This window comes from Vidua chalybeata, chromosome 11 (assembly GCF_026979565.1).
Source record: "Vidua chalybeata isolate OUT-0048 chromosome 11, bVidCha1 merged haplotype, whole genome shotgun sequence".
NCBI classification, from domain to species: Eukaryota; Metazoa; Chordata; class Aves; order Passeriformes; family Viduidae; genus Vidua; species Vidua chalybeata.
Genome location: NC_071540.1, coordinates 5,319,543 through 5,344,760, shown reverse-complemented (window position 1 = coordinate 5,344,760; position 25,218 = coordinate 5,319,543). Strand labels below are relative to the sequence as shown.

The following is a 25,218-nucleotide window of genomic DNA, read 5'->3' as shown; positions in this document are numbered from 1 at the left end:
TTTGTATTGCTATAGTCAAGCCTCCACTTACCCATTTTACTACCAAACTAATTTGTTGGCTGCTTGCATTCAAAATGAAGAGCCAACAGTAATCTCTACTGACATATTCATAAATTCTTGCTGACATGCAGTTGGCTCTGGAACTTCATTTTGCTGTTAGAACATAGCAAGAGCAGTCTACTGCTTTATAAATACAGGGAAATTTAAATGGAAAATATATTACTAATTATCTGCTGCACCATTTCACAGTGTCAAAGAGAAATGCAGCCTACCTAAGAAATGGATGCTATTTTCAAGCCTTTGGATATTATTTTAAACATAATGATCCATTTCTGTATTTGGCTCTTACAAGGAACCAGTCTCAGGAGTAAAATAAAAGAGACTGGGAAGCTGGATCATGAAACCACTCGCTCTGCCAGCATAACACACTGGGGGCTTCAGGCCCACATCAGGAATGTGGGGTTTAGGAGGGAGAAACAATGAAGGCAACATGCCATGGAAAAGCTTCCTAGTGGAAATGTCACAACACAATGTTTTCATCATCCTACATGAAGCTGTTTAGCTCAGTAATGTGATTAATTTTATTGATTTGTTTTTTTAGTGAAGTTCTACGCTTCAGAAAAAAAAAAAAAACAACATTGAAAGACAGTGGTGCAGAAGAAGAGGGGATATTCTTTAGCTGCATGAGGTTGGATGCAGTCTGTTGCACAAACTCCCATCTACAGATTACAACTGTCCATTTTTGCAGACAACTTCTTTACCCTCTCACTGTCAGCTAAGGCAGGTTTATTGGATGGTGGCAGAGGATTTTGTCCTTTCTTTTCTTGGGGCCCTCTGACGACAGTGTTTTTCCCTGAAGTATTTGAAAGGATTTCTACTTACATTAAAGGAATCCTTCACTCCCCTTTTTGATAAATCAGGCCATGGTATGAAAGGCTAAAGAATCTTATGCCAAGATTACAAATTTAATCCAAACCAGGAGTGATATTAATTCAATTATCTCAGTGTAATCTGTAAAACTCCCCAGTCATTCTAACACTGTATCATCATGAGCTGTCAAAAAGGTTATCAGCACCCAAAGGAAACATCCCTCAGTACCAGATGGGCACAGTGAAGCAGAGCATCAGTTTAGGTAATGATCTACAACTGTAATTTTCCCTCTCATTAGTTCCAGACCTTTAGGTTCAAGATTACTGTTTATTTTTATACATCATCTCAAAGAATCACCTTTCATCCTCTGCTTACACACTGAAAACGTCCAAGCCTTCCAGCATATCATGACTGTTCCCCTCTAGCCATGAAATAATCCCCTCATAAATTTTAAGCTGTGCTGCACACATTAGCCCAAAGTCCTGCTTTTCCAGCCACACCCCCTCTCTTTAATCCTTCAGCTGATTCTTCAGACCAAAAGCAAAACCAAAAGGAACAACATTTACTCCCTGCACCTGGCCACCAGCCCAAGTCCCTTCTGCCCACACCCCCTCCTCTGAGCACTTCTGCCCAGTATTATTTTTAAACATCCATTTTTTGTGGGTTTTTTCCATGTGAGAGAGTGTCCAACACAGACATCTCTAAAGCTGGTGCTCCAGTGACTCTTTACAGCAGTTCCCCAAATGTCAATGTCACTGCATGCCTCAAACCCAGTGACTCTGTTCTCCTGCACTTACTGGCTCACTCATTCACATCCTGGCTCTTGGGCAATTTCTGAAGCCTGGACTGTGTCTCCTTGAAGGATGTATGTCATGTCTACAGAACCCTACTGATCCTGCTGCAGCCTGCTCGTCACAGCTGTAGCACCCAGAAATAACAACAGCACCTTTTGACCATCTGTCATCATCCAGCCCATTCATAATTAAGTAAAAGAGATGGAACAAAGCATTTCACCTCAGCAAAATGACTTTATCTTGAGGCTGGCTGACTTCTGTTCTGCAAAGAATATGGAGAGCAAGGAGGAAGCACCCTTTAGCCTGCTTAACCATCAGAAACAGAACTATATCTCTTATCAAAAGGTTTGTTTGGTCTTTGGTTTGGTATTGTGCAAAACAAATCAACTTCACAGTCCCACTGTGAGGTTCATTGGGGTCAGAATGGAAAGCACAGTGTAACAGATACTTTTGGAGGAGAATTTGGAATATCCTTTATACAGACAGATTTCAGCCCCTGCTCTACTGGTGTAATTTCCCTGATATCACTAGGTCACACATGAATGAGGGAGAGGGAGGAGGAAAAAGCCTCAGTTGATAAAGGAATACCAGGAGTGTTTCATAGCCTTCAATCACTCAAACAAATGTTCTGTAAATGAATATTATCATTCAAGCATGGGCTTTACACAGATCAGCTCTCTGACCACGCCTCCGAATCTGAGCATGAACTTTCCATCAGGAGAACTCAGTGTTTGCCTTACGACAGCCCAGAGAGCTCCCTCCTGTTACCCCTGCCCTGCTCCTCTCTGCGCAGCTAAAACACAAAAGAAAAATTTAGCTGGTGTTTGAGTGCAGGCTCTGTCTGCCAGGGCACAGCTGTCTGCACGAGCATTGCTCACCAGCAATTAATTCCTCTCTGAGACGCCTGCAACTGCATCATGCCTGCAAAATCACATGGACAGGGTCTCCATGGCGACAGTGCCATGCGCTGTGCAAACATCAGCTGGCTAGTCAAGGTTACTTTGGCAACCCAAGTGTCACAGGTAATGATCCAAATCTCCTTCACATTTATGAAAAAATAATCTGAATTAAAAACATGCCCATTTTTCATTCTAGGGCTGACTCTGTTCTGTTGCTGCTCATAACTGGCACTATTTCAATGAGCCCAGAGCTACCTCCATTAGAATTACAAACAATAATATCAAGAGTAATTATTTAAGCATTATTTCTAGGCAGTAATGAAGAAAAAAAGATGCATACTGCAGTTGATTCTAGCTGAGATACCACATAAGCCAAGGTTTAATACTATAGCTTTCATTAGTGCTATAGAGGAAAATAATTTTTATCAGGCTCACTGCTGTGTTCTATTACAAAGCTATGCTGTCTTTAATATGGATTGTGAGCTGCATTCTAATTTCAGATGCACTTCTCAGACCAGGAGAAGAGTTTTCTTTCATGCTTTTGGTATATATGGCTTTTAAAACTAACACTGCAGTCGCTGCAAAGAAAAACCACATCATCTGTCTTCTGGATTATGTCTGTCTGGTCTGTGGAAGGGAAGAAACTCGAGGAACCAAGGATAGCAGCTCCTGAAGCTGCTGGCAGCTCTGAGGGAATCTGTGGTGTTTTACTCCCTGCAGACCCTGCCAGGCTGTCAGGGCAGGGGAAGCACTGAGCAGAGGGAAATGTCCCTTTGCAGCCACCCAGCCCTGTTCGGGTGGCTTGGGCTCAGTGAAGGGACAGCCACAGCTCCCTGGGCAGCCAGGACACACACGTGGCCAGCAGTCACTGGCTCCTTGGCTCACACCTGCCCTTCTCCTCCCAAAAGAGGCATCTGTCAAAATTTAGTCCTGCTGTTTTGCTGGTGTATTTTCTCTTTGATAATCTTGAAATGTCTCTCTTGAAATGTTTATACAATAGGATGCTGTGGGGTAATATTTCAGTGGGAAACATGCTGGGTTTTTTTCAAAGCTTATATGTTTTTCATTTTTTAAGTGAGCTTGCAATACTTCTCTTTCTCAGCCTGTTTTCTGTACAAGCTTTGTACAAAAACTGTTTTCCTGTGTGATTAGTGACAGTTGTCCTACTAGACACAGTTATTTGGACAAAGCCATCCTTTGCTGTAAGGGATTATTTCCCTTGAGAGCAATGGAATAACCTGTATTCAGCACAGCACACTTCCCTGGGAATGATCTGCATTCGTGGTAGGAATATTTCCCTTGCACTGTGTAGCAGAATAGCGAGCAGAAAAGTGCTTCTAGTGTTAAATTGCCTTATCTGCTGTGACAAAATCCTTCAATTACTTGTTTGTGTGGGAGCTGGGTATATGGGAGGCTGGCAAACCCACATCTGCAGCCAGCCTGGATTCTCCTTCTCACCTACAGCATTAATTCTGGAGAGACCTCCCAGACTCTCTGTTCTCCTGGAGGCTGAGGGTATGCAGCAGCTTGCGTGGCAGATGGAAAAGCAGCATAATATTTACAGGATTTTGAATAGGCTCTATTCCTGCCTGTGGTGAATGCAGCCAGCTCTTAAGATGCAGAAACTGAGCACTCAGCATATGTAAGAAGACACATCAAACTCAGGGTATTGGGGCCCAATTTTCATGAACGCCTACATGGGCATGGAGAAAACATGGATACAATCAAAATGTAAAAATTTAATATCACTAGCAATGATTTTGAGCTGATTGAAGTGGTTTTCCTACAGGAAAAACTTGGATCATGAAGTCTGTTTCCATGTCATGTCACATCATGTCGTGTCCTGTCCTGCTCGAAGCCATCTGAATGCAGAAATGATTTTAACCAACACAGCTGTTTATGCTCTGTCACACTGAACTTTTGCACCAAAGGTTTTGCCAGCACACGTGCAAACAGAAAATACTTTCTGAATCTCTTTCATCCCTCCACTGCTATTTGCAGTTGCAATCAGCAGCAATGGCCTCTATTCCCTTCTGCTGCCTGTCAGTGAGGAGAGACCTTATCTCTGGAGTACCTTTTAGCCTCTCTGTATGTTGCCATGGCAGCAAGACTAAAACCAGACCCAAGATGAGAGAAATGTCAAAGGAATAAAAACTGATGCTACAGGCAAACTGAGAGTCCTCCCTTGGCTGCTGAAGATACCTATTAAGTGATACATCTTCTGGAGATGGAGAGCTACAGCTGCAGAACTGTGCTGTTTTCACTCCTTCCTTATTCCTACAAGCTCCTGCTGACGTCAATGAGTATTTGTTTTGTCTCAGTAAAATTCAAAGAAAAAGGGATTCAAAGCCTTGTAATTACAGAATAACTGAGCCAAATCCTGCCAGACTTTACTCACAGAGTCAACAGGGATAAAGCAGAAAAAAAAAAGGCAGAATCAACAACAAATTAAATATTTAGAAGTACTAAAGACCAGTGCCTAGATTATCACTTTGGTGGGAGCTTTTCTACATGATAAAAGAGGAGAAGAGCCTGAAATGATCCATCAACACCGGGAATTCCAGCAGGTTAGGACAGCTCAGGGGCATTCAGCACTGACAGCTAAAGACAAACTTTGGTTGCAGCAAAGTGCTATAGAATTTCTGTGTGACTGTGCATTATCTCAGAACCTGCACAGAGCCAGAATGGACACTCAATTTGATTTACACTGGCACTTTCCTGAGCAACACTTATTATTAAGATAATCTTGAAGAAAGTAATATTTTTCCTGCATTACTATAAAAAATTATTACCTTACTATTTTCAGAGTAAAAAGTTGTTTCTGTGGGGTAGAAATTTGGTGATGAAATCCTTGGAACACATTTGAGCTTGAGAGAAGACACATCATGTGAGTCAGGATGAAACTTTAGGGTCCTCCACTCGTATTTCTTTTAGAGCAGCAACAAAGCCAGAACTCCTACTTTATTCCTGTGAGCCACTGGCTCCCTGGGACTGGCTGAACTTTTGGAAGTGATGGTAGAAATTACAAAAGCATGGTCCCAATGCCAGGAAAATGGTTTTGAGCACATCAGAGCCACAAGTAGAGGAGTTCAGAACTGGTCCCCTTCATGGTACCTTTCTGGCACGAATGCATCTTGTAGTAAATTGCAGCCAGGTGTGCACACAGGGATGCCCCAGACACCCCTGAAGCTTGGGGTATTCGGAGTTGCTGGTCTGCAGCAAAAGCTCTTATGGTAAGGAAAATTCCTTTAGCTGCAAATGAATTTTGGCAGCCACAGAGAAAAGAGGCCCTCTGTACTCTGTTAGGGTGCAGCAGGCTGCTGCCTAAATTGAATTAATACATGATGCTCAGTGTGCTGTATTCCTGTACTCCCTTACAATCTGCTGTAACAAATTATGGCAGGAAATAAACTTTATTAAATTCATCACTATGCAGTTTAAAAAAAAAAGACATCTTATGCTGTTATTGACTATAAGCTCCATGCCATCAGTTTTTAAACTCTTCCCTCAGCAATGCTGCCCTGTGATCTCTTCAAAAATCATCTGGAGAAAAACTGCACCAACCCACAAGATGATCTTATTTGTTGTCTTGCCCTCAGCTCCAGTAGTTACGAGTGTCATTAAACTCTCCTGCTCCTCCACCCCCAGAACATGCAGACCTGATCCTAAGCACTCTGCTTTTTGTGGTGCTGTTTGCTTTTGAATTACAGTGCCTGGACTGTGGAAGGGCAATGCTGCTGCTCTCTGCACAGCCTTGCAGCAGCAATCCTGCCTGGTTACCTCCCTGTGGGAATCCAGCAGAGCCCTCTTCACACAAGTGAAAGATCCTCCAGCCTTTCTGGAGCTCCACAGGAATATTGCTGTGTGCCAGCATGGGTCAGGGGGCCCTTCCCACCACACCCCTGCTTTAGTGTTCAGGCTGTTACAACTTCCAGCATTGGGGTCAAATAATGTAAGGAATGCCACAGAACTCAGAGTGCCTCTTCCATGTGCTGCTTCTTTTATCATCTCTCTCAAACCAGCAGTCCTTGTCCTCCCAGAAGCTGCACAGTGGCGTGGATGGAACCCTGAGGTTCTGAACTCCTTGTGATGCAGATCTACACATGCCCTTTGGGCTTGTGTCTGTAAGCATAAGATAATTTGTACTATCAATTCCTTGCTACTATGGTGTAAAAAAGGTATTTCTTTTCAGTTTTATGTTTAGACCAAAAAGCCCTTCCAAGCCCCTTCTGGATACACCAAAACCAGAACTCCACAGATGATTACTTTCTTGCTGCTTCCCAAGCTTTCATCAGCATCTGTTTACTCAAATTTCTGTCTATTCACAACAAAAGAGTTTATTTTATATAGAGAAGGTATTTCATCGTGTGTACTTCACTAGAGAGGATTTTCTTTCTTTCAGGAAGATGCAAAACTTTGCATAAACAACGTTCTTTTGTATCTCCTATTATTTTACCAGCACTCCACGCTGATGGTTTGTATTAGCTCCACCTGATTTCTCTGTCAGGCTTGTTCCAGTTCTCTGATTCACTAGAACCATTATCCAGTAACTGGATCTTCACACAAAACTCATTTCTACAGTCTGTCAGAGGTTTTCCCATCTCTTACCAGCACCAACAATTTTTTTTGCATTTCTCAACAGTTTTGAAGCCACACTTCAAGCATCACAATCTCCATGCGAGTAGTTTTCCTTTTTTCTCCCTTTAACTTCCCTTACTTTCCTCACTTTTTTCTATGTGCAACATGAAAACATGTCCTTGTCCTGCACTTTTCCCAAATAGCAGGTGAATTTTTTTGAAAGTCAGGCACAAAACCTGTGACCAACATGGCTTCAGCCCCTGTAACCTTGCATCTTACTTTCTAAATTATTCAAATGAGTCAAGTATTTTTCACCCAAAGACCTTCTATTAAATATTCCTCAAACTTGTCCTTAAGCTCTATTTTGAGCTATTTATTTCACAATATGGGATATTAAAATCATTAATAAAACAATGGGAAAATTCTGTATCACTTAACTACTTATTCCAAAGAACTCTAAGTCTTCCTTTATCACTACTAAGGAGCAGAAATTGTGCTTTATTCCAGAATCACTACTCCAACACCATGGGAACTAAACTTAGTGATTACAAAATACAATAAACATTCAGTATTCCAGATGGTAATCAGTAAAAAGTCTTGACACTATAATTTCTAAAGTCTGAGAAGCTTCATGTAAAAATCCACCTACAGGGATCAGATTAGCAGAACACATTAATATTGTGACTTTGAAAACTATCTCCATTTTATTTTGTAACAATGGATTATCTTCAGTAAAATCCATCCTCAATCAGTAAACAAATTATGTAAATTCTTGAAACTCATCAAGGTAAATACCAGAGGTCCCTAATTACACAAATAAGAAAATATTTCTCTTTTGATTTCCTTGTGTCTTTTTTTTTCTTTTGTTCCAGAAAGCAGTGCCATGAGGATTGCAAATCTAATTCTTTGTAAGTTATCACAGTATTTTTCGATCATTCAAAAAGTTTTCCAAGTCAGATCTTACCATTGGATGCCACTTTGTAACTTCATTAAAACTAAACAAAAACAAAGCCCTCTGTTATGCTAAACTGCAATACAGCTGTTATGATGGACAGTATGATTTATGCTCATCCTCAGTTTGAGCTACATCACTTTACAGCAAGATTTAAATAATTCATCCAGGCGAGATGAAAAGTATTTGAATTTATCTTGTTTGCTGGTTGACAGTTTTACAATATATATTGCAGTCCTATTTGCTTTATTACTTAATATTTCTCCTGGCACTGTTAAAAAATGTCTCATTCTAAGCCTGTATTAAAGACCTTAACCTCCCGTTAGCATCGTACCAGTGTGACTGCTATAAAATTGGTTTCGTTTACAACAAGTTTAATGCTGGTGTGTGAGCACTGATTCAGCTCAGCATTCTGTTCTCCTGACCCAGCTCAGACTGCAAGAATTGGCAGCACGGAGCTGAAGCACAAGTGTCCGCGTGACAGAACGTTCCTGCCGCAGCCCAGGCAGCTTCTCATCTAATTCTGTGGAATTTGCACGTGTAGATGTACCCTAACCCCCAAAGGCTTGTGCATGAGCCACAGCAATGCAAGGAAATAGGCAGAACCTCACACTTTTAACACAGAGTTTGCTAGCTGGAGGCTAAGGCAGGTTTAACTGCAGGAACCCTAAGAATTATGCTGGGTATTTTCTTCAGATTGAAGGGAAAGATACAGGATTGTGTTACTTCTGCTAAAGAACTCAAAGGTTATGCCCTTCTTGCTCAGGAGAGTTCAGTATCTTTCAGATATTTTACCCAGGACATAATCACAGCATATAACAGAAAAAGCCCTCAGGTTCTTCTCAAGGTTGTGGATATTTGGTGGTGGTCAGGAATTCACTTTTACACAGTCTTTACTAAACTGAATTCATTTAAACAAAGATTTGGAGCTGCCTGTGATGTGTGAGGCTTCATTTCTTAAAGGTCTAACATTTTCAGATGTGTGCACTGTAACGCCACCTTCAAAGCCTGAGCTTTGATACTCAAACTGTCATTTTCTGTACAATCAAAACTCTGGAAAATCAGTGCCCATTTGAAACTCTTAAATTGCATTGCTTCCTTTTAGTATTGTTTTCTCAAACTCAGTGCTCATAACACAGAATTTTTCCCTACAAAATACCTTTGGGTTCAATCATTCCCAACGGGTTAATATACATTTAGGAGTCTCTTAGTATCGACAGTGTATCTGCATCTCTGCCTTGGTGTAAATTTAAATCATTATCTGTAATCAGCAATAATACTATTACTAAGCTGCAATACCACATAGAATTCTCAATTATCACATTAAATTTAGATTACATTATGCTAAGAGATATCTTTATGCCCAAGAGTAATTTTGCTTTTAAAATTCATCTATGTTTAAAATGACTGAAAAGAATATATGAGCCATTATCATTAGGTGAGAACAATTATCTTGATTAACAATTGTTATGCACTAAAATGAAGTGTTATTTTGATCGTTTTGATTTTTGATGCCTTTTTTTGGATCTTAGCAAAGTTGTGTGAAATGCAACACAAAACCTATGTTTTCTTTGCAATACAGGCAATTCAGTAACCTAATCAGACCACTAGTACCAAAGAAAAAATAAATTAAAACAACCCTGGAGAATAATTTTGTGCTACTGCTCAAGAGAGTTCCAAAATTCCTACCAGTCTGCCAAAACTAGTCATCAATATGATCAGTTGCTGACAGAATTGGCTTTGCTGATGAAACTAATAATTTGTTTTTCTTTGGCCACTGTTACACAGATACACCCAGAAGCTGGTCCCAGGAAATGAGCTACAATGCTCACCTTGGAAAGGCATTTCTAAAACCAAAAAAGGTCCATTTAATTTAATTTACTGTACCAGAGTTCAGTATCTATTAACATCTAAACATCCTTCTACTGCAGCTAAAAGCTTATGTCAATGTTCTCTCTTTATAGGCCAAGCACCCAAAATTCCCCAAAGCAGAAAGATGTGAGCTAGAATTTACACCAGAAATGCTCAAGGCACAGCCTCTACTGCTGTTTCTCACGACAGTAATGCAGCAGGGTATGAAAGCTGCCCTTTTCCTTCTGCTCTGTTAACCTTTCTGCTCCCTGGCAGTCAACAGAAATGGCCTCAGAGATGATGCTGCCAATGCAGAATCACTTAGACAAAATGGACCCATCAGCTTTAAATATATATAGAGATATTTTCATTATTCTTATCTCCCACTTCCCTTTTGATTCTTTTCAGTGACTTCTTAAGTGGATTTCCAGGCATTCATTGAATAATGAAGAGACTCATAGATTACAGCCAGGAAAACGAAACAAAAAAATTAGTCTGATTTTTTTTTTCTCAAATCAAGAGGCCAAAACCTCACCCAAAAGCATCAGTCTGAAAATGGAAATATTTCAAAGGCAGGAGGAATCCAGATTATTTGTATTCTCTGTTGTGCCAGACATATACAGATGTATATGTCAACTCTCTCAACATCACCAAGTAGATTCTATTATTTCTATCTCTCTCTTTTTTTTTTTTTTTTTTTTTTAATCCTTAGCATCTGTGAAAATAGGTCTTTCTTTAATTTGAATGGAGACTAAAAGAAGTTTCTCAGAGAATGTAAACAACCAGGAGGAATTGTTAACACAAACCTCAGATTTCTGGTTCATGCTATCCCTAGAGAAAAGCTGAATTTCTCACATGAGCACTCCCTGCCAGCCTAACTTGAGCGACCAAGAGCTTTCTTCCCAAACCACCCAACTAATTAACAAAGAAGCTTGAGTGGAATGTTTGACAGAGGGAAATCCAAGGTTCTGTTCACAGGCTCTGTGGCTGAAACTACACTCACCAGCAGAGCCCAGCACAAGAGTGAAAGAGCATCTAAATGTGGCTTTGAAAGCTTTGTTTCTAATATTTTCCCTCTAGTACCTGCTATTTTTAGTGAGTCTCACGCACAACATCCAGTAATTATTTCTGAGTGACAGAAAACACTCGTTGTTCCAACCCTTAAGAATTCCTTGCCAATTAGTGGTACTGCCAGCTCTGTGGAGCAGGAGACACAGTAAACTTTCTCTTAGAATTAATTTAAAACTATTTCTGCTGGTGGATGCAATAATGTATTGGCATATATTTCATCCACATGCAAGACTGGAAGAAGATAGGCAGATATTTCCTTGCATTATCAGGTAGAAATAAAAAGGAATGGATTGAAGCACCCTTGGATCACAGGTATGAAAGCAAGTAGCTTTTGTTTGACACTTCAGGAAGAGTGTAGAAATTGTTTTTGAATAGGGAAATGATCCCATGACACTCTGTTTTCCTGTCTCTTGAGAAGTGCTTACATTTCATGACACAGACAGCAAAAATGAAGGGTAAAACAACTGTGTTAGAGCCAGATATACAAAATAAAGACAGAAGAAATACACTCTATCTTCTGGGGCTATGCATATGTGTTGGTGTCACTGATGTCCACAAGTAAAGCTTTCCCTAGCCAGGTCTCTGTTTATTTCCTTGCAGGGGAGCAGCATCACCAGATCAGCTCCGTACATAAGGAATGTGTGCCAATTTATTACTTTGAAGCCAGCTAATATATTTCAGAAGGCAGACTACTCCGGTAAAATACTGCTTCTTCACAGTAATTAATCAGCACCTTGCTCAATATAACAGCTTTGTTCTTATTTTTCTAATAAATGGCAAAGCAGCTCTCCCCATATAGCCTCCTGTTGCTAATTTAATTAACTGGAAGCACGTGACTACTTTATCTTTAATAGTGCACACTTTTTCTTCAGAGGAATCCATCAATGCTTCCTATATTATTTTCCTGCCTATTTCCCCCTGCCCTTGCACTATCCATCAGGAGCCAAATCTACTTTTTACTCCCCTTTCCCTGCAGCTCCAGAAGCTGTTGCGGCACACAAGGGCAAACAGAAGTGACAGCCTGGCCTGCCCCAGAAACACAACCGTGACTCACCACTGCACTTTCAACCTCCAGCGTCTCATGCCTTCCACCAAGTATTTTCTGCCCGTGTGTCTCCATAACTAATTAATTCTTGTCAGAGTGCTTACTAAGTAGATCAGGAAAGAGCTGTAGCTGCGGGCTGTATTTATGCTAATGGAGAGGTTCAGTCTCAGGCTGGTCAGCTTCTAACCTTTGCAACAGCAAATCTGAGCACAGGATCAATGCTCATCAGAAATACTGCCAAAACACATTTCCCTGTTTGCCACTTCATTCCAAAACAAGAAAATACCATTCCTGGAAGGAAAGAGCTCACTGACCTTAGGGAGAACTCACACCTCTGTGCATGAACCCCCATTAAGGCACTCAGTCACCAAAAGGCTCCTGGAGATGCTGAGACACAGCCCAGGGCTATGGCTGTGAGAGGCCAGAAGTGGCAATTAGAGATTTTCAGGCTGCTCCGTGATCTTTCCACTACTGTGCTGCATGGCACCAGGCAGGTAATGACATCCACCATCTCTTTTGTTATTCATCTACTAAATGGGTATTATAGCACAGATATTCTCACTGTGCATAAAGGAACATTCTGAAGACTCTAGGTTGTTGTTTCAATACAGGTATTTAGCTGGCAGGCCAGATAAAACAAGCTAAATTTCAGAGGCTGTAAAAAAAAATACAGGAAGGCATAGAGAAGAAATAAATTACTTCTCTAATTAAATTCCTTTCATGTAGCTTGAATTGCATACAGTGTTTATGAATAATACATAGCAATTGAAAAGAATTGACTTCTGCTTACATACTTAACAAGTCTAAGTTTCCTAAAACAGCTCATTACCCAATCAGATTTTGTGGTAATCACATTTAATGTCACGTATCTGAGGCCTTATTACGGAGCCACCATGTTTATATCAAAGTCTTGTCTTGCTTCTATCCCAGGCTTTTAATAAAATCATAACCATTGCCATCAAGAGTGTGTGAATCTAAAAAGACTACTAGGTTATGCCATTGCTTCCTGATAGTGGTAGGAAGGGTAGAATGAATTACGAAGTAACATCAAGTCCCGTTAAACAGAATTAAATGCGCAAGAAAAGCAAATGAAATTTTATAGGCACTTTGTAGGAACTTAATAATTCACCCAAGAGCAGCAAAAATCCCAGAGTCAAGTATACAAAATGTTTTAGAGGGGAAAAAAATTGCAATACCTAATTAATCTCTGGTGCTTTCAAGGTATGTTTCATTCATCGAAGCATACAGCAACAAAATAATTTGGAGTTTTAATTAATATCTATTTCAGATATGCATCTTGGGAAAGAAATCTTTGCCAAGCCTAAGTTAAAGATCACCTTACTCATGGTCCAGTTTTCATTCCTTTAGAACATGTGTTCATTATATTTCATGTTAGCAAGGTAAAATTCAGGTGGAATAGCTTTCCCCTTAGCCTGGAGAAGAGGAGGCTCCAGGGAGACTTCAGAGACTCTTCCAGTGCTTAAAGGGGCTCCAAGAGAACTGGAAAGGGTCTTGGGACAAGGGGCTGCAGTGCCAGGACCCAGGGAATGGCTCCCAGTGCCAGAGGGCAGGGCTGGATGGGATCTTGGGAATTAGGAATTGTTCCCTGTGAGGGTGGGCAGGCCCTGGCACAGGGTGCCCAGAGCAGCTGGGGCTGCCCCTGGATCCCTGGCAGTGCCCAAGGCCAGGCTGGACACTGGGGCTGGGAGCACCTGGGACAGTGGGAGGTGTCCCTGCCATGGCAGGGGTGGCACTGGGTGGGATTTAAGGTCTCGTTCATCCCAAACCTTTCCATGAGTCTGAGATTCCCTACATTTGAAAGAGATGGTCTTTCTTTCAGACATCTTTGAAAGATATTTGGCCTCTGTATAATTTGTGAACATAGAATCAAGCTGCCCTGAATTACTCAAGTTTTGTTTCTCAATCTGCTTTCCCCACATCTCCATTTTCAAACCTGTTCCATCAGCAAGACACAGCTCCTTGCATTTCTGTGTGCTTTGATATCTGCACAAAGCTTGTATTAAGCTTGTGTTAGACCTGTGTGTATACAAGGAAGCAATGGTGATGAACAGATAAAGCATTTAAATTTACTTTGAACTACAAGTATTTATTTCATCCAGTCAGAGGAACAGAATTCTCACACAGGAAGAACAAAGAGAGTTCCAAGGCAGTATCAGAGGACAGGATATCTGCAGGGTTAACACCCATCCATCAGGAAAGCTGTTCATGAACAACTGCAAAGAAGTTCTGTCAAAGAAATACTCAAAACAAGCAGAGTCTGCTCTGTGGTGCTGGAGGAGCAATCACAGCACAGACACACTGACAAGCTCGTGGGAGGTTTCACAGAATGAGCTGCAGTTCCCTCTTTAGACACCATCTGACTGCAAAGTAAATTGTTCTGTGCTTATGAAAAAATTAATCTTTTCTGTATTTCAGAGTGCGTTATTACTTTGGTTATAAGCTTACTTCCACGTTTATTCTGGTACTCTGTTATTTTGTATACCCTGAAGAATAAACACTGTAGAAGTCCTTGACTTCAAAAAAGGCATAATTTTTTTCTGCTGGAGAATGTTTTCATCAAGCAGGAACGACAAAAAAAAAACAAAAAAAAACCAAAAAAAAAAAAAAAACAAAAACAAAAAAACAAAACTGCACACATTATTATGACATTGTTACTATTAAAAAAAAAATAGACCTGGGATGGTTTTTAGTATTCCTAACAAGATACCAGCCCAATCTGGTATTATTAGATTGCCCTCATTCTACATTAAAAGTAACTAATGGGTCAATTTCCTGTGGGTCTCACTCCAGTGATACCTGACAGGCCTTTTGCCCTAAAGCCAAGATCACAGAAATGCATAAATAATTTTGATGAATTTGAAGTCTCTCCTTTAGGGGGTCCACTGTTACTATTCTGCTATCATGGGTTTGAGATTTCCCATCTCCCTGCTCTCAAATAATGATATTGCTGATATTTAACAGCCTGCACTGAGATGGTAATTTATAGGAGAGGATGAGTTCACTGGAAAAACACAGGTTTACAGTACCTGAATCCTTTGAAGCCAGTGAGCACTGCTAAAACCAGACATACTGTGATTGCTCTGCCCTCCCCAAAACATGCCATAAATTCTGTAAGGAAAATGTTCCTTCATCCAGGTCTTGTCACTGGATTGGAACTCAATAAAGCTGTAATCTTAAAGTAGGGCTCCTATTCTTTGTCTGCTAACAACACTGATAGCTAATGCAGAGAACAAAGAGTGGGAGAACAGCAACCTATGATGAAATGTGCCTTTTACAGGAAATTTTTGTATCAGCAGGTACTCTATAATGTCACTGTAATGTGATCAGTTGCACTGCATTCCTTTAGCTTCAGGTTCTTAAACACAGCTTGGGTTTCCTTAGCAAATTACCAGAGAAAAGCTCTGGCTTCAAGAGCAGGAAATCTCACTTAGACAATAACTATATTTTCAGCTAGACCTACTGATACAGTAATTCCTTTAAAAGGCACATTTTCTCACATGTTGGTGTTCTCACATGTATCTGCTCTCTGCATTATCTATCGGTGTTATTTGCACACAAAGGAAAAATAATACAAACCTTACAGGGAGATCTCTCATAATTATTCAGGCAAAAAAACCCCAGTGACCCAGTGCAGTGTTCATTACAAACTAAATTAAGGTGCAGGGTTCTTTCCAGTTAAAAATATTCTATGTACTGACCACAAGGCACAGTCACTAGAGCTCTCTGATAGTCATATCATGATCTGTAATATTTAGTGCCTCAATTCCAGTGATTTTGATCACAGCTGAGTGCCATGGTGTATTCCTGGGTCTGGGCTATGGCTTTTGCATGACTATTCACAAAGTGAGGTGCTGCTAGAGGCATTATTGCATTATCACTACAAACCAATGACACGTGGTGACATGCATGCTCTGTAGCAGCCAGTTCTTACCACACTGTCACATTACCCTCTTACTGTTTAAGAGTAAGTAACAGCTCTCTTGCACAGGTTTCAGTATCTCACCACTCTTACCACTCATCACCCCAAGGCAGCAGGAGCCTTTGATACCATTATTGCTCCATAGCAGGGCACTGCTTTAAATCCTTTGAGAGAGAAGGAATGCAATGAATCCTTTGGTACATGACACAGACCTGTAGTCAGGATGTTATTCCATAATCTCACTCGTCACCCACATGGATCAAAATGCCCAAGTCTGAAAACTTTCTGACTGCTGAGAGTCCCTTTTGAACCAAGCCGTTTCAGGGGAAGGGAAAGGTATTTTTTGATGTATATTTTTGAAAAGGTATATTTTGATGACTTTGACCACGACTGGCTGTTCCTGTGCAAGAATTTGTGAGGTTTGTTTTACACATGCTCAGTGCTAACTTTGACTGCTGTGAATCACCAAAGAAGGCACATCTAACTTCTGTGTCAATCTACCTTGAACATAAATTTTCTTTTGCAACTATAAAGAGATGAAAACCACAGAATTTTAATAGAAAAGTGCAACGTGCATGTTTCTATTCAACACACTAGATTTTTCTAAGAACTGTCAGTTTTCATCCTGCTTACTAATTGACTACTGTGTAAAGCCAAATACTCCCCGACCCTCAGGAGAATGCTAATGCATAAATGCACAGTACAAATTAATCAGCATGAAGACGAGTGGTAAATAGGCACTAACCAAGAAACAACTAAAAAGATCAAAAAATATTTGCTGAATGCAAATTCTGTTTTAAACTCTGCTATTTGTAATGAAATGTAATCCTACCAGACAATCAGCTTTTTACTACAGAGCAGCATTTTAAGCACATGCCGCTACAAATCATCTCATCTTTTAAACACTTGAATGCATAAACAAATAGTTGCAAAGCAGCAAGATATCTCACCAGCAGCTAATTTATTGTATGACTTCATTCATCTCATGATGAGCAATTCCCAAGTTGTATTTCCATTTTAAAGTATCTGTGGATTTTGTTACTGTCTCTTTTAGTTAAATCCTTCTTACTTTTCCACAATAAAGTGGTTCTAATTGCCTACTTGAGACAAGACTTGGCTTTACTGGGAGGTATAGATATAAGTTTGAGATTAAAATTACCCTTCCCAAACAAACAGCAGCAGCTAAGACAGCAATACAAATAGTTTTGCTCCACAGCAGCAGTCAAGTGTCTGGATCCAGAGCTCCCTTGTGTCAGCAGTAATCTGATGCACTGAAGAAAACGGAGTCACTTCTAAGTTCCTCTTTTCAGTCAGTTGGCAAATTCATTTAAGCAGCCTGCACTGAAGAGGCAGGGCAATGCTTATGCTAAAACAAAGGCCAGTGCAACCAGGAATCCTTCCACAGACTTCGTGGCCTTTGGATGCAGCCCTAAAGCAGAGAAAGGAGGACGCTTGAAGGGTTTATACCCTAATTACAATGACCTCATGGACACTCGGGGAAACCTTCATGGTTCAACAGGAACAGTAGCAAACTAAGTCCATCTAATAATTTCTAAACAGTTCTATCTATAAAATGACAATCAACTGGACATTGTTAACACAGACTGCATAATAGGCAAATGGGAATCTAATAACTTTCTCTAAGTTCTGTATTACTGCCACTTGAAACACTGTAGAATGGAAAATCTCACTGCCATTACAGTATTCTCTCATCAGTATATTCTCTAAAATTCAAACGGTGTGCTCCTGCAGAAATTATTACGAAATAATGCTGTTCAAGGAACAATACCAGGCTTTTAGAAGAATGAAGTATTTCTTTTACACTTCATGAAGACCAATGAAAACTGACACAAAGCCTGTCTCACATGCACTGGAACATAAAGCCCTCAGTTTTGGGGTCATCATGCAAGGAAACCAGCCTTGAGCAGCAAAGGGGAACACCACTGTGGATATAACTCATTGTCCTCTGCTCTGATACAGGATGGAAACTGATACAGGACTGAAAAGAGCAGCATTTGTACTGTAATACAGCTTTGAAACAAAACCAGGTGTCTTCCATGTTGGCTTTAGAGAGTCTGCATTAATTTGCGAATTGATATTTTCACAAAGGAATACATGAAAACAAATGGAGATGCAGAATGAATAAAGCAAGCTGAAGGGATGTGCTGGGGATATGCCTTTCATACAGAGAGCAAACCTCTTATGTATGTGATGATACATTCAGGTATTTAAAATGAAACATTTGGGAAGGTGTCCCATGGTGAAGGTTCCTTTGAGAATTTTCCTTACAATATTTTCATTTTGAATGTCTCTGACTGGATTCAAGATAACCTCTAGGGTAGAACTGCTAGACAGAGGACACATGGATTCCCCCATGAGGCTCTGGAAAAGGCAATATTCCTTCACAGAAAACTAATCAGCCATTCATTTTCAAATGCCATGTAGGGAATCCAACTTTCTGCCACTCTCTAGTTAATGCACATTCTCAATGCTCTTATGGGTCAGGAAGTTTCCTTAGGAAACCTGGTAGAAGCTGGTCATATATTGGTTTAGTCTCTAATAAAGTATACTGGGAGAGGTCAAATGAAAGTGGACATTTGGAGCTCCCCAAGCTTACCCAACAGAAAGTGAAAAACAATCAGATGTCCACCTCTGAAAGGAGATGTTCAAGGCTCTAGAATTAAAAATAAAAACCTACCAAAACAAAACAGAAATGTACCAACGTTTCTTCAGTCTAGTTCCTTTTAATCCTCAGCTATGACACATTCTCTGTGTATCATATTAATTTGAGAGTCAGCCCTACGCTATTTTTATGCCCACAAAATATACCCCAAAAATGATAATGCCCTGGATGAGTAATATTTCAGTAATACTTTGCAATCAAATAAACAACTCTTGCACTACCATATCCCTTCAGGTACAGCCAGACACTTTCTCTGCCAATTCCCAGACAGCTCATGGAAAGCCAGCGGGTGTGACAAATGAGCTGGAGTTTTCTAGACTGTGCTTTACAACAGATGTATTTACACATATCACAATCTACTGGTGGGGATGGTGCATGCTACTGCCAAATGTTAGATGAAATGTTACCAAACAGAAATCTCCCAACAAATTCCCATCATGTTGACTATTGAGAGCTGCCTGCCATGTATAATTGTTCATGTTATGGCATTCCTCAACCAAGTATTGTTTAAGCTATTGTTACTATTTTAATTATCCTTCTCTTACTCACCAGTACATGAAAAGTATGTATTTTACATGAACAAAGAACTTGCATAATGCACTTAAATTTTTAAGCTCCTTCATAACCTTACTTAATAATTAAATTCAAAAAGATACAGCAAAATCATAAATCTGATCCCATTTCTAGTTCATACTGCTCTGCAAAGGGCTCTCCTTTTCAGGCAGTAGCAGAGGATTTTGTCTTCCCTGAGCAGCTGACAACACCTGACATTCCTGGAGCAGGTGGATGCCAAGCCTTGGTGTCCCCAGCTGGGACAGCCCCAGGTGTCCCAGGGTGCTGTTGGTGACACTGTGGCCTCAGGCAGACCTTTCAGAGGAAAAGAAGGGGGATCCTGGGGAAGTTGTCACTACAGAGGAGCCCACAGGGGCCGGACCCTTTGCACTTCTGCCAGATGAAGTGGCACCTTGGGATGCACGGGGGCACTTGCAGGGACAGTACAGGACACGTTGGGCTCAGAAAACAGCTCACAGGCCAGCCACAATCTTAATAAAATACAGAACTGCTCATGGATTGAGCCTGGTGCTGGTTACTATTCCCTCATGGTAACACCACCTACTGTGTTCAAACACAGACAGGATTTTGTTGCAGCACCCCCTGAACAGAGAAATACAACACTACAGACACAACCCCACTCAGCAGAGCTGTCACAGACACACATCCCAAGTGATGTGCCAGGCTCAGTGCACTTCACAGACACATAACCCATGAGCATTAATCTGGTGGTGCTCTGTAATTGTGTTGTTTCTTCATATGGTAATGTCTGTTCACGCTTCCAAAAATACTTCTCTTCCTTCACCAGCATCTTAACTCTAAATGTCTCAAACAGCACTTTGAACAAGGGGTTTGTAACTGCCCAGGCTGTGAGCAGGTTAGTTTCTTTGCATGTCTTTAAGGAGAGCCGAGCAATTGGAGGAATTAAAAAAGAAACATAAGAAATCCACAGCCCACAATTGCAACTTCCATTTAAAGTGAGTTCTGATTTCTTTGTCTTTGCCACGTTTTCAATAACTGCCAGAAAACCTGCAAACTTCCAAGGCTTGCTAGCACAACTGTGGCACTGAAACTAAAGCTTGTGTATTAAAATGCAGTCTGAGGGAAAAAATCTAACTTGTTTTCAATTCCATTGTTTGCATTTCACTCTGCACTTGTTAGTCAGTTAGTTAGTGTTTCATGCATTTAGGAAAAAGAAAGTTTTCTAAGATTGAAAAGACACATTTATTATTAGCATTTTCAATAAATATATACTTAGTAGAGAAATATGTGGATAACTCTGGATCTTGGAATTTACAAATAGCAGGGACTCTAGAGACAAGTTAGGCACAAACTAAAAAGTAGAACACAGTAATAACTAGAAAACACGTTTAAATATGACTTTACCTCTAAAAGTACATATTTTTCAGAAATTTCAAAATGAGGACTCCTACCTCTTCCAAAGCCCATAATGAATCAACCACAGGCTTGATCTTCTTACTGTTATATAGATTTAAGAGTTTGTCCATCACACCCTTGATCAGGCCGCCTCGATTCTGTTTGAAAAGTAGATTCAACAGGGAAAATCCAGCAATGACTTTGTTCTCCTCATACAGCTTGATAGGATTTACTTTCTCAACCTGCCACCACTGGAAATCAATACACAACAGCGTGGTTAGAAAAATATTTTTCAAGAAATGTACAGGAAAGTTCACAAGCAAGCTGTCTGTGCAGATGTGATAAATGACTCCTCTGCTAGGCCTGAAGCAACAGCCAAGAGAAGCAGTAAGGATTTGATTTAAGGATGAAGAAAGAAAGCCTGCAGCTGACTGACAAGCAGAAATAAAACACAAACGTGTGTTGGAGGAGGTCAGGGTGTGAGAAGGATGGTGTACACATCTGGGTTTTTAAGAGGGTCTGGCAGTAAGGAGTTTGGCTTTCCTTCCCCCTTCTGCTCTCCTGGTATCTCCAGGCAGCCACTGAAGTGCCCAGATGTTCACTGGCAAAGACTCCTGGCCATAACTCTGCTCAAAACCAAGGGAACCAGCACTGCCTATCAGCTGCCAGTTACTTTACATCCATTATGATGTTTATGACACTCCAGCATACCTCCTAGTATCTGATGAAAGGATTTTATTTCATTTACCCCAAGAGCATCATTGAGAGTGAGAGATGCCACTTCCCTACAAATTTCATTTCAATGGGTAAATTTTTAATTAGAATATTCATACAGTTTTGATGAGTTAATTTTGCAGCACAATTACATAAAGAAACTAGTTATACTTGTATAAAAAATTTGTATTTTTTTATTCATTCAGTTTATTCATATTCATTCCATCAATAAATACCAATACTATCTGAAAAAGACTTCAGCTGAAACTTATTTCATTGGGCCAACCCACCCTACACATTATATGCACCTGGATATTCTTACATTACCAGTAAAAAGGCTGCATAGCAAAGATTATCTTGTTTTTGGTCACAAGTGTGTGACAATAACAAGGATCCTCCCACTACAACCATTAAGACAAAGTAGGAGGCAAAGAACAGCTCCTTGCTGCAGTCTCTGACTTTTCTTGTTTTCAGCTACACAGAGACTTTTGAAGCCAATTCCTCCTGGGAAGGGGGTGTTGCTGGAGGCTGTAAATGAGATTTTGGCAAAAAGATCACAGGACAGATGTTCAGAAAAGACTTTTTCCTATGTTTTTCCTGTATGAAGGAATCACTTTCACTCTTGGTTAACTTATTTCTTGCTGGCAGTTTATATGATTTATTTGTCCTATTTTTGATCTCTAGGATTTCTGCAAAGACTTCTGTTGTTGTAGTAAGCTGAAGAAAAAAAAACAAAACATTTGAACTTTGAATTTGTTGACATCATCAATTAGGAAACAAATGCCACATCATCATCTCTTTGATGTCACTTGAACCGGAAGAACTGGAAAATGTTTTTCTGTATGAAACAAAATTCTGAACAGCTGGAAATGACTGGACACAGAACCCATTTAAGAGATTTGTCTCCTTTAATTCACTGCATGGTCCTGACAGTGTTTTCAGATACAAAGAACCTTCAGGGTACAGTTAATTATATCTATGGATGTGATATTTTGCCACAAGTAAATAAATAATGCAGTCTAAGCTGTGTAAGAGATCTGTGTCCCACAGACAATTTCAATGGCAACGTGAAATGCACGCAGATCCAACTCTGGTCTAGCTGAGCTGCCAGAAGAAAACATGGCACAAAACCACAACATCAGAAGTAACAACTCAGCAGAGATAAATGGAAATGATGAAGATGAAAATGCTACAGAAAAGACCAAAGACAGAGGAAAGAACATCATCACAGAGACACTTACTGATTTTGCAAAACTGAAGAAGCTTTTTGTCTCCCCAGTAACCATGTTAGATGAACCTGTAAAAGATGAGCACATTCACACACAACCTATTATTACAAGCCACAGCAGACCATTTAGTACATGAAAATCATCTCTATGATTCATTTTTAAGAAAAAAACATGCCCAGGTTTAAAAGAGATTAGTAGAAATACTTTGAGAATAAAAAATAACAAAGAGGCCAAGGCAACCAAGCCCTCCAGGCTTACAGGAATTCCGAGATGACCCTGACAATCTATCAAATTGTCAGGAACAAGTGAGGTTCTGTTGGGCATCCCATAAATACAGCAATCCCTTCAGCTGTGCCCTCCAACAGGAGCTTCCCCACACAGCAGGGCAGCCTGGCAGAGCAGCAGGGGAGATGTGTCTGCTCCTTGTGAGGAGCAGTCCACAAACAGGAGTGGAAATTTGTGAACAGAAGCCTGGGTTGGATTCCTCAAAGTCATGTCAAATAAAACCAACAGCATTCTTCCTGAAATTGTCCTTCAGGCTTCTCTCTCACAAAAGCTACATTGCAGTTTCCTTGGCCACACAATGATTCCCAGAATGAGAGATCCAAACTTTCTCCCACGCTTCTCCTGTATCACCCAAAGATGTTTAACGATCTGTAACGTAGGTTCACTTTCAATTTTGGATCTACCGGTCTAAATATTTTTTTATATATATATATATATTTTTTTTGTATTACCATTTATTTGTCAATAATTTAGTCAATGGTCAGCTTCACTAAAACTCTTGATTGGAAATGATCAAACTGAGCAAGCATAGCATGTCAATCTCCAGCTCTGGAAGAAGGAGCATGGAAGCTTTTAAGCTCTGCAAAGCTTTAGTTTTGAAATGTGTACCTGCTTTTTCCCACTCACCATATAAAATGTAAGTCCCAAGTGGTTTGAGAAGACTGAGGCCTTTCCCAGTATTTTCTCCACAAAGACAGTCCAAAACAATATCTACTCCATCTGCTGAGATTCTAAAAAAAAGAAAAATCTCTTACTTTGCAGTAAGATACACAGGGCTGGTCAGGCTGGTTGTTAACAAAATACTAACATTTTCCAGGTACTTTAGAAAGGATTCTTAAGGCTGAGACTTTGACCATGTGAAAGCTTTACCCTCATCAAAATATATTTCAGACTCATTCAGTGGCACAATGCAAGTTTTTCGGGCTAATCAACCCACGCCTCTTAGACATTACAGAGGGGGAAACCATCTTGTTCCCCCTTTTTCAGGGCTTTCAGTAAAATTATATTATCAAAATACAGGCAACAGATAAAAAGTTCTTTTTTGAATGAATGCAAATATTAGAGAATGCTTGTTTTGTGAATGTTATAGAGAAAAAGGATATTTTTCTTATTCACATCTAATATTATTTTTCTGAATTTGTAAGGAAACAGATCTTCTTATCCTAATTTCTTTTCAGACAGAATTATTTGTAAAGTTATTTACAGTCTTCTTCTTCAGATGCTTTATCAACTAGATATCAGCTAAGACTTAAATCAATCATAAAGAGAAGTCACCAAGAGCTTGAAATCCAGCACAAGGGTTTCAATCAGGCCATTTTGTACTGTTTTAATAAACAGCTTGAATATTTATAACTTTCAAACAGCTCTGTCAATGCAATGTCAATATAATGCTGAAGAAGAATAAAGTACACTGAATATCCTGATTTAGGGGAGAGGAAAAGATTTGTGGCTTGTAATGCATCTTCTGCTTCCTCACAAAAGGAAAGTGAGTCCCAGACATCCATTGGTTACAAGCAGCAGCAAAACCAGGCAACTTCACTCCTTGGTACTGCTGCCACTTTTGGGGCAAGAAATTGCTTCTATTCAGGCCACTGGATGAACCTCCACTGTAAAGGAACAAAAATTTTACAACGAAACCGCTTTTGGTGGCTTCCTTGGTTGAAATGATTACTCATCCCCTATAAACATTTCCACATTCATAACCTCTCTTATGGATTTTTTTGGGGATTTTTTTTTTTTCATTTGCTTGGAGTCATTGGTGGTTGCTTTGATTTTGTTCTGTTTTTTGAGGTTTCTCCCTGATGAATGTCCCAGTGACCTGCAATGAAGCGGGTTCCTACCACTGTCCTTTCTCCATCACAGCTCCATCCTTTTCTGCTCACAGACTCTTAACAAATGAACACTTTAAGCAGAACACAGTACACAGCTAATATCCATCAAACCAAACAACTACACCATTCCCCTCACTGCCGCTGCCAAGAGACAATTTATCAAAACAGCATTCTCAGAATTGCTGCTGTAGGTTTATTAAAAATCTTTTCAATGCAAAGGGAAAGGGGAAGGGTCTGAGTAACAAATCCGAGTACTGGCACATTCTACAGGGTGCCACTTCTGCCTTGCAATCAGGACTATTCACTGAGCTGATATTAAACATCTCTGTGCAAGGAAAGAAGCACAAACTAGCTTGTTACACTCTTGTTTTTTTATCTCTTGTACCCACCCTGATTTCTCCTGCAATACCAGCCTGCAGTGCTAACAGCCCAGAGAGAAGTTCTGCCACCAACACCAGTATCAACAGTTAGACAAACTGAAAACCAAAGTGTTTGAAAGCACATAAACAGAAACACACACGATGACTTCAAAAGGCAACAGGATGA

General features: G+C 40.1%; 1 protein-coding gene across 1 annotated transcript in view; it reads right to left on the bottom strand.

Annotated features, from left to right (window-relative positions):
• Positions 1 to 25,218, bottom strand: part of VAT1L (vesicle amine transport 1 like) — a 55,508-nt gene that overhangs the window by 8,912 nt on the left and 21,378 nt on the right. Inside the window, exons 5-7 of the mRNA XM_053953194.1 lie at positions 23,468 to 23,571; positions 22,568 to 22,623; positions 20,669 to 20,863 (exon numbers count right to left, since the gene is read on the bottom strand). Of these exons, the coding sequence (XP_053809169.1) occupies positions 20,669 to 20,863; positions 22,568 to 22,623; positions 23,468 to 23,571 (355 nt within the window). The remainder of the gene's footprint in view (positions 1 to 20,668; positions 20,864 to 22,567; positions 22,624 to 23,467; positions 23,572 to 25,218) is intronic.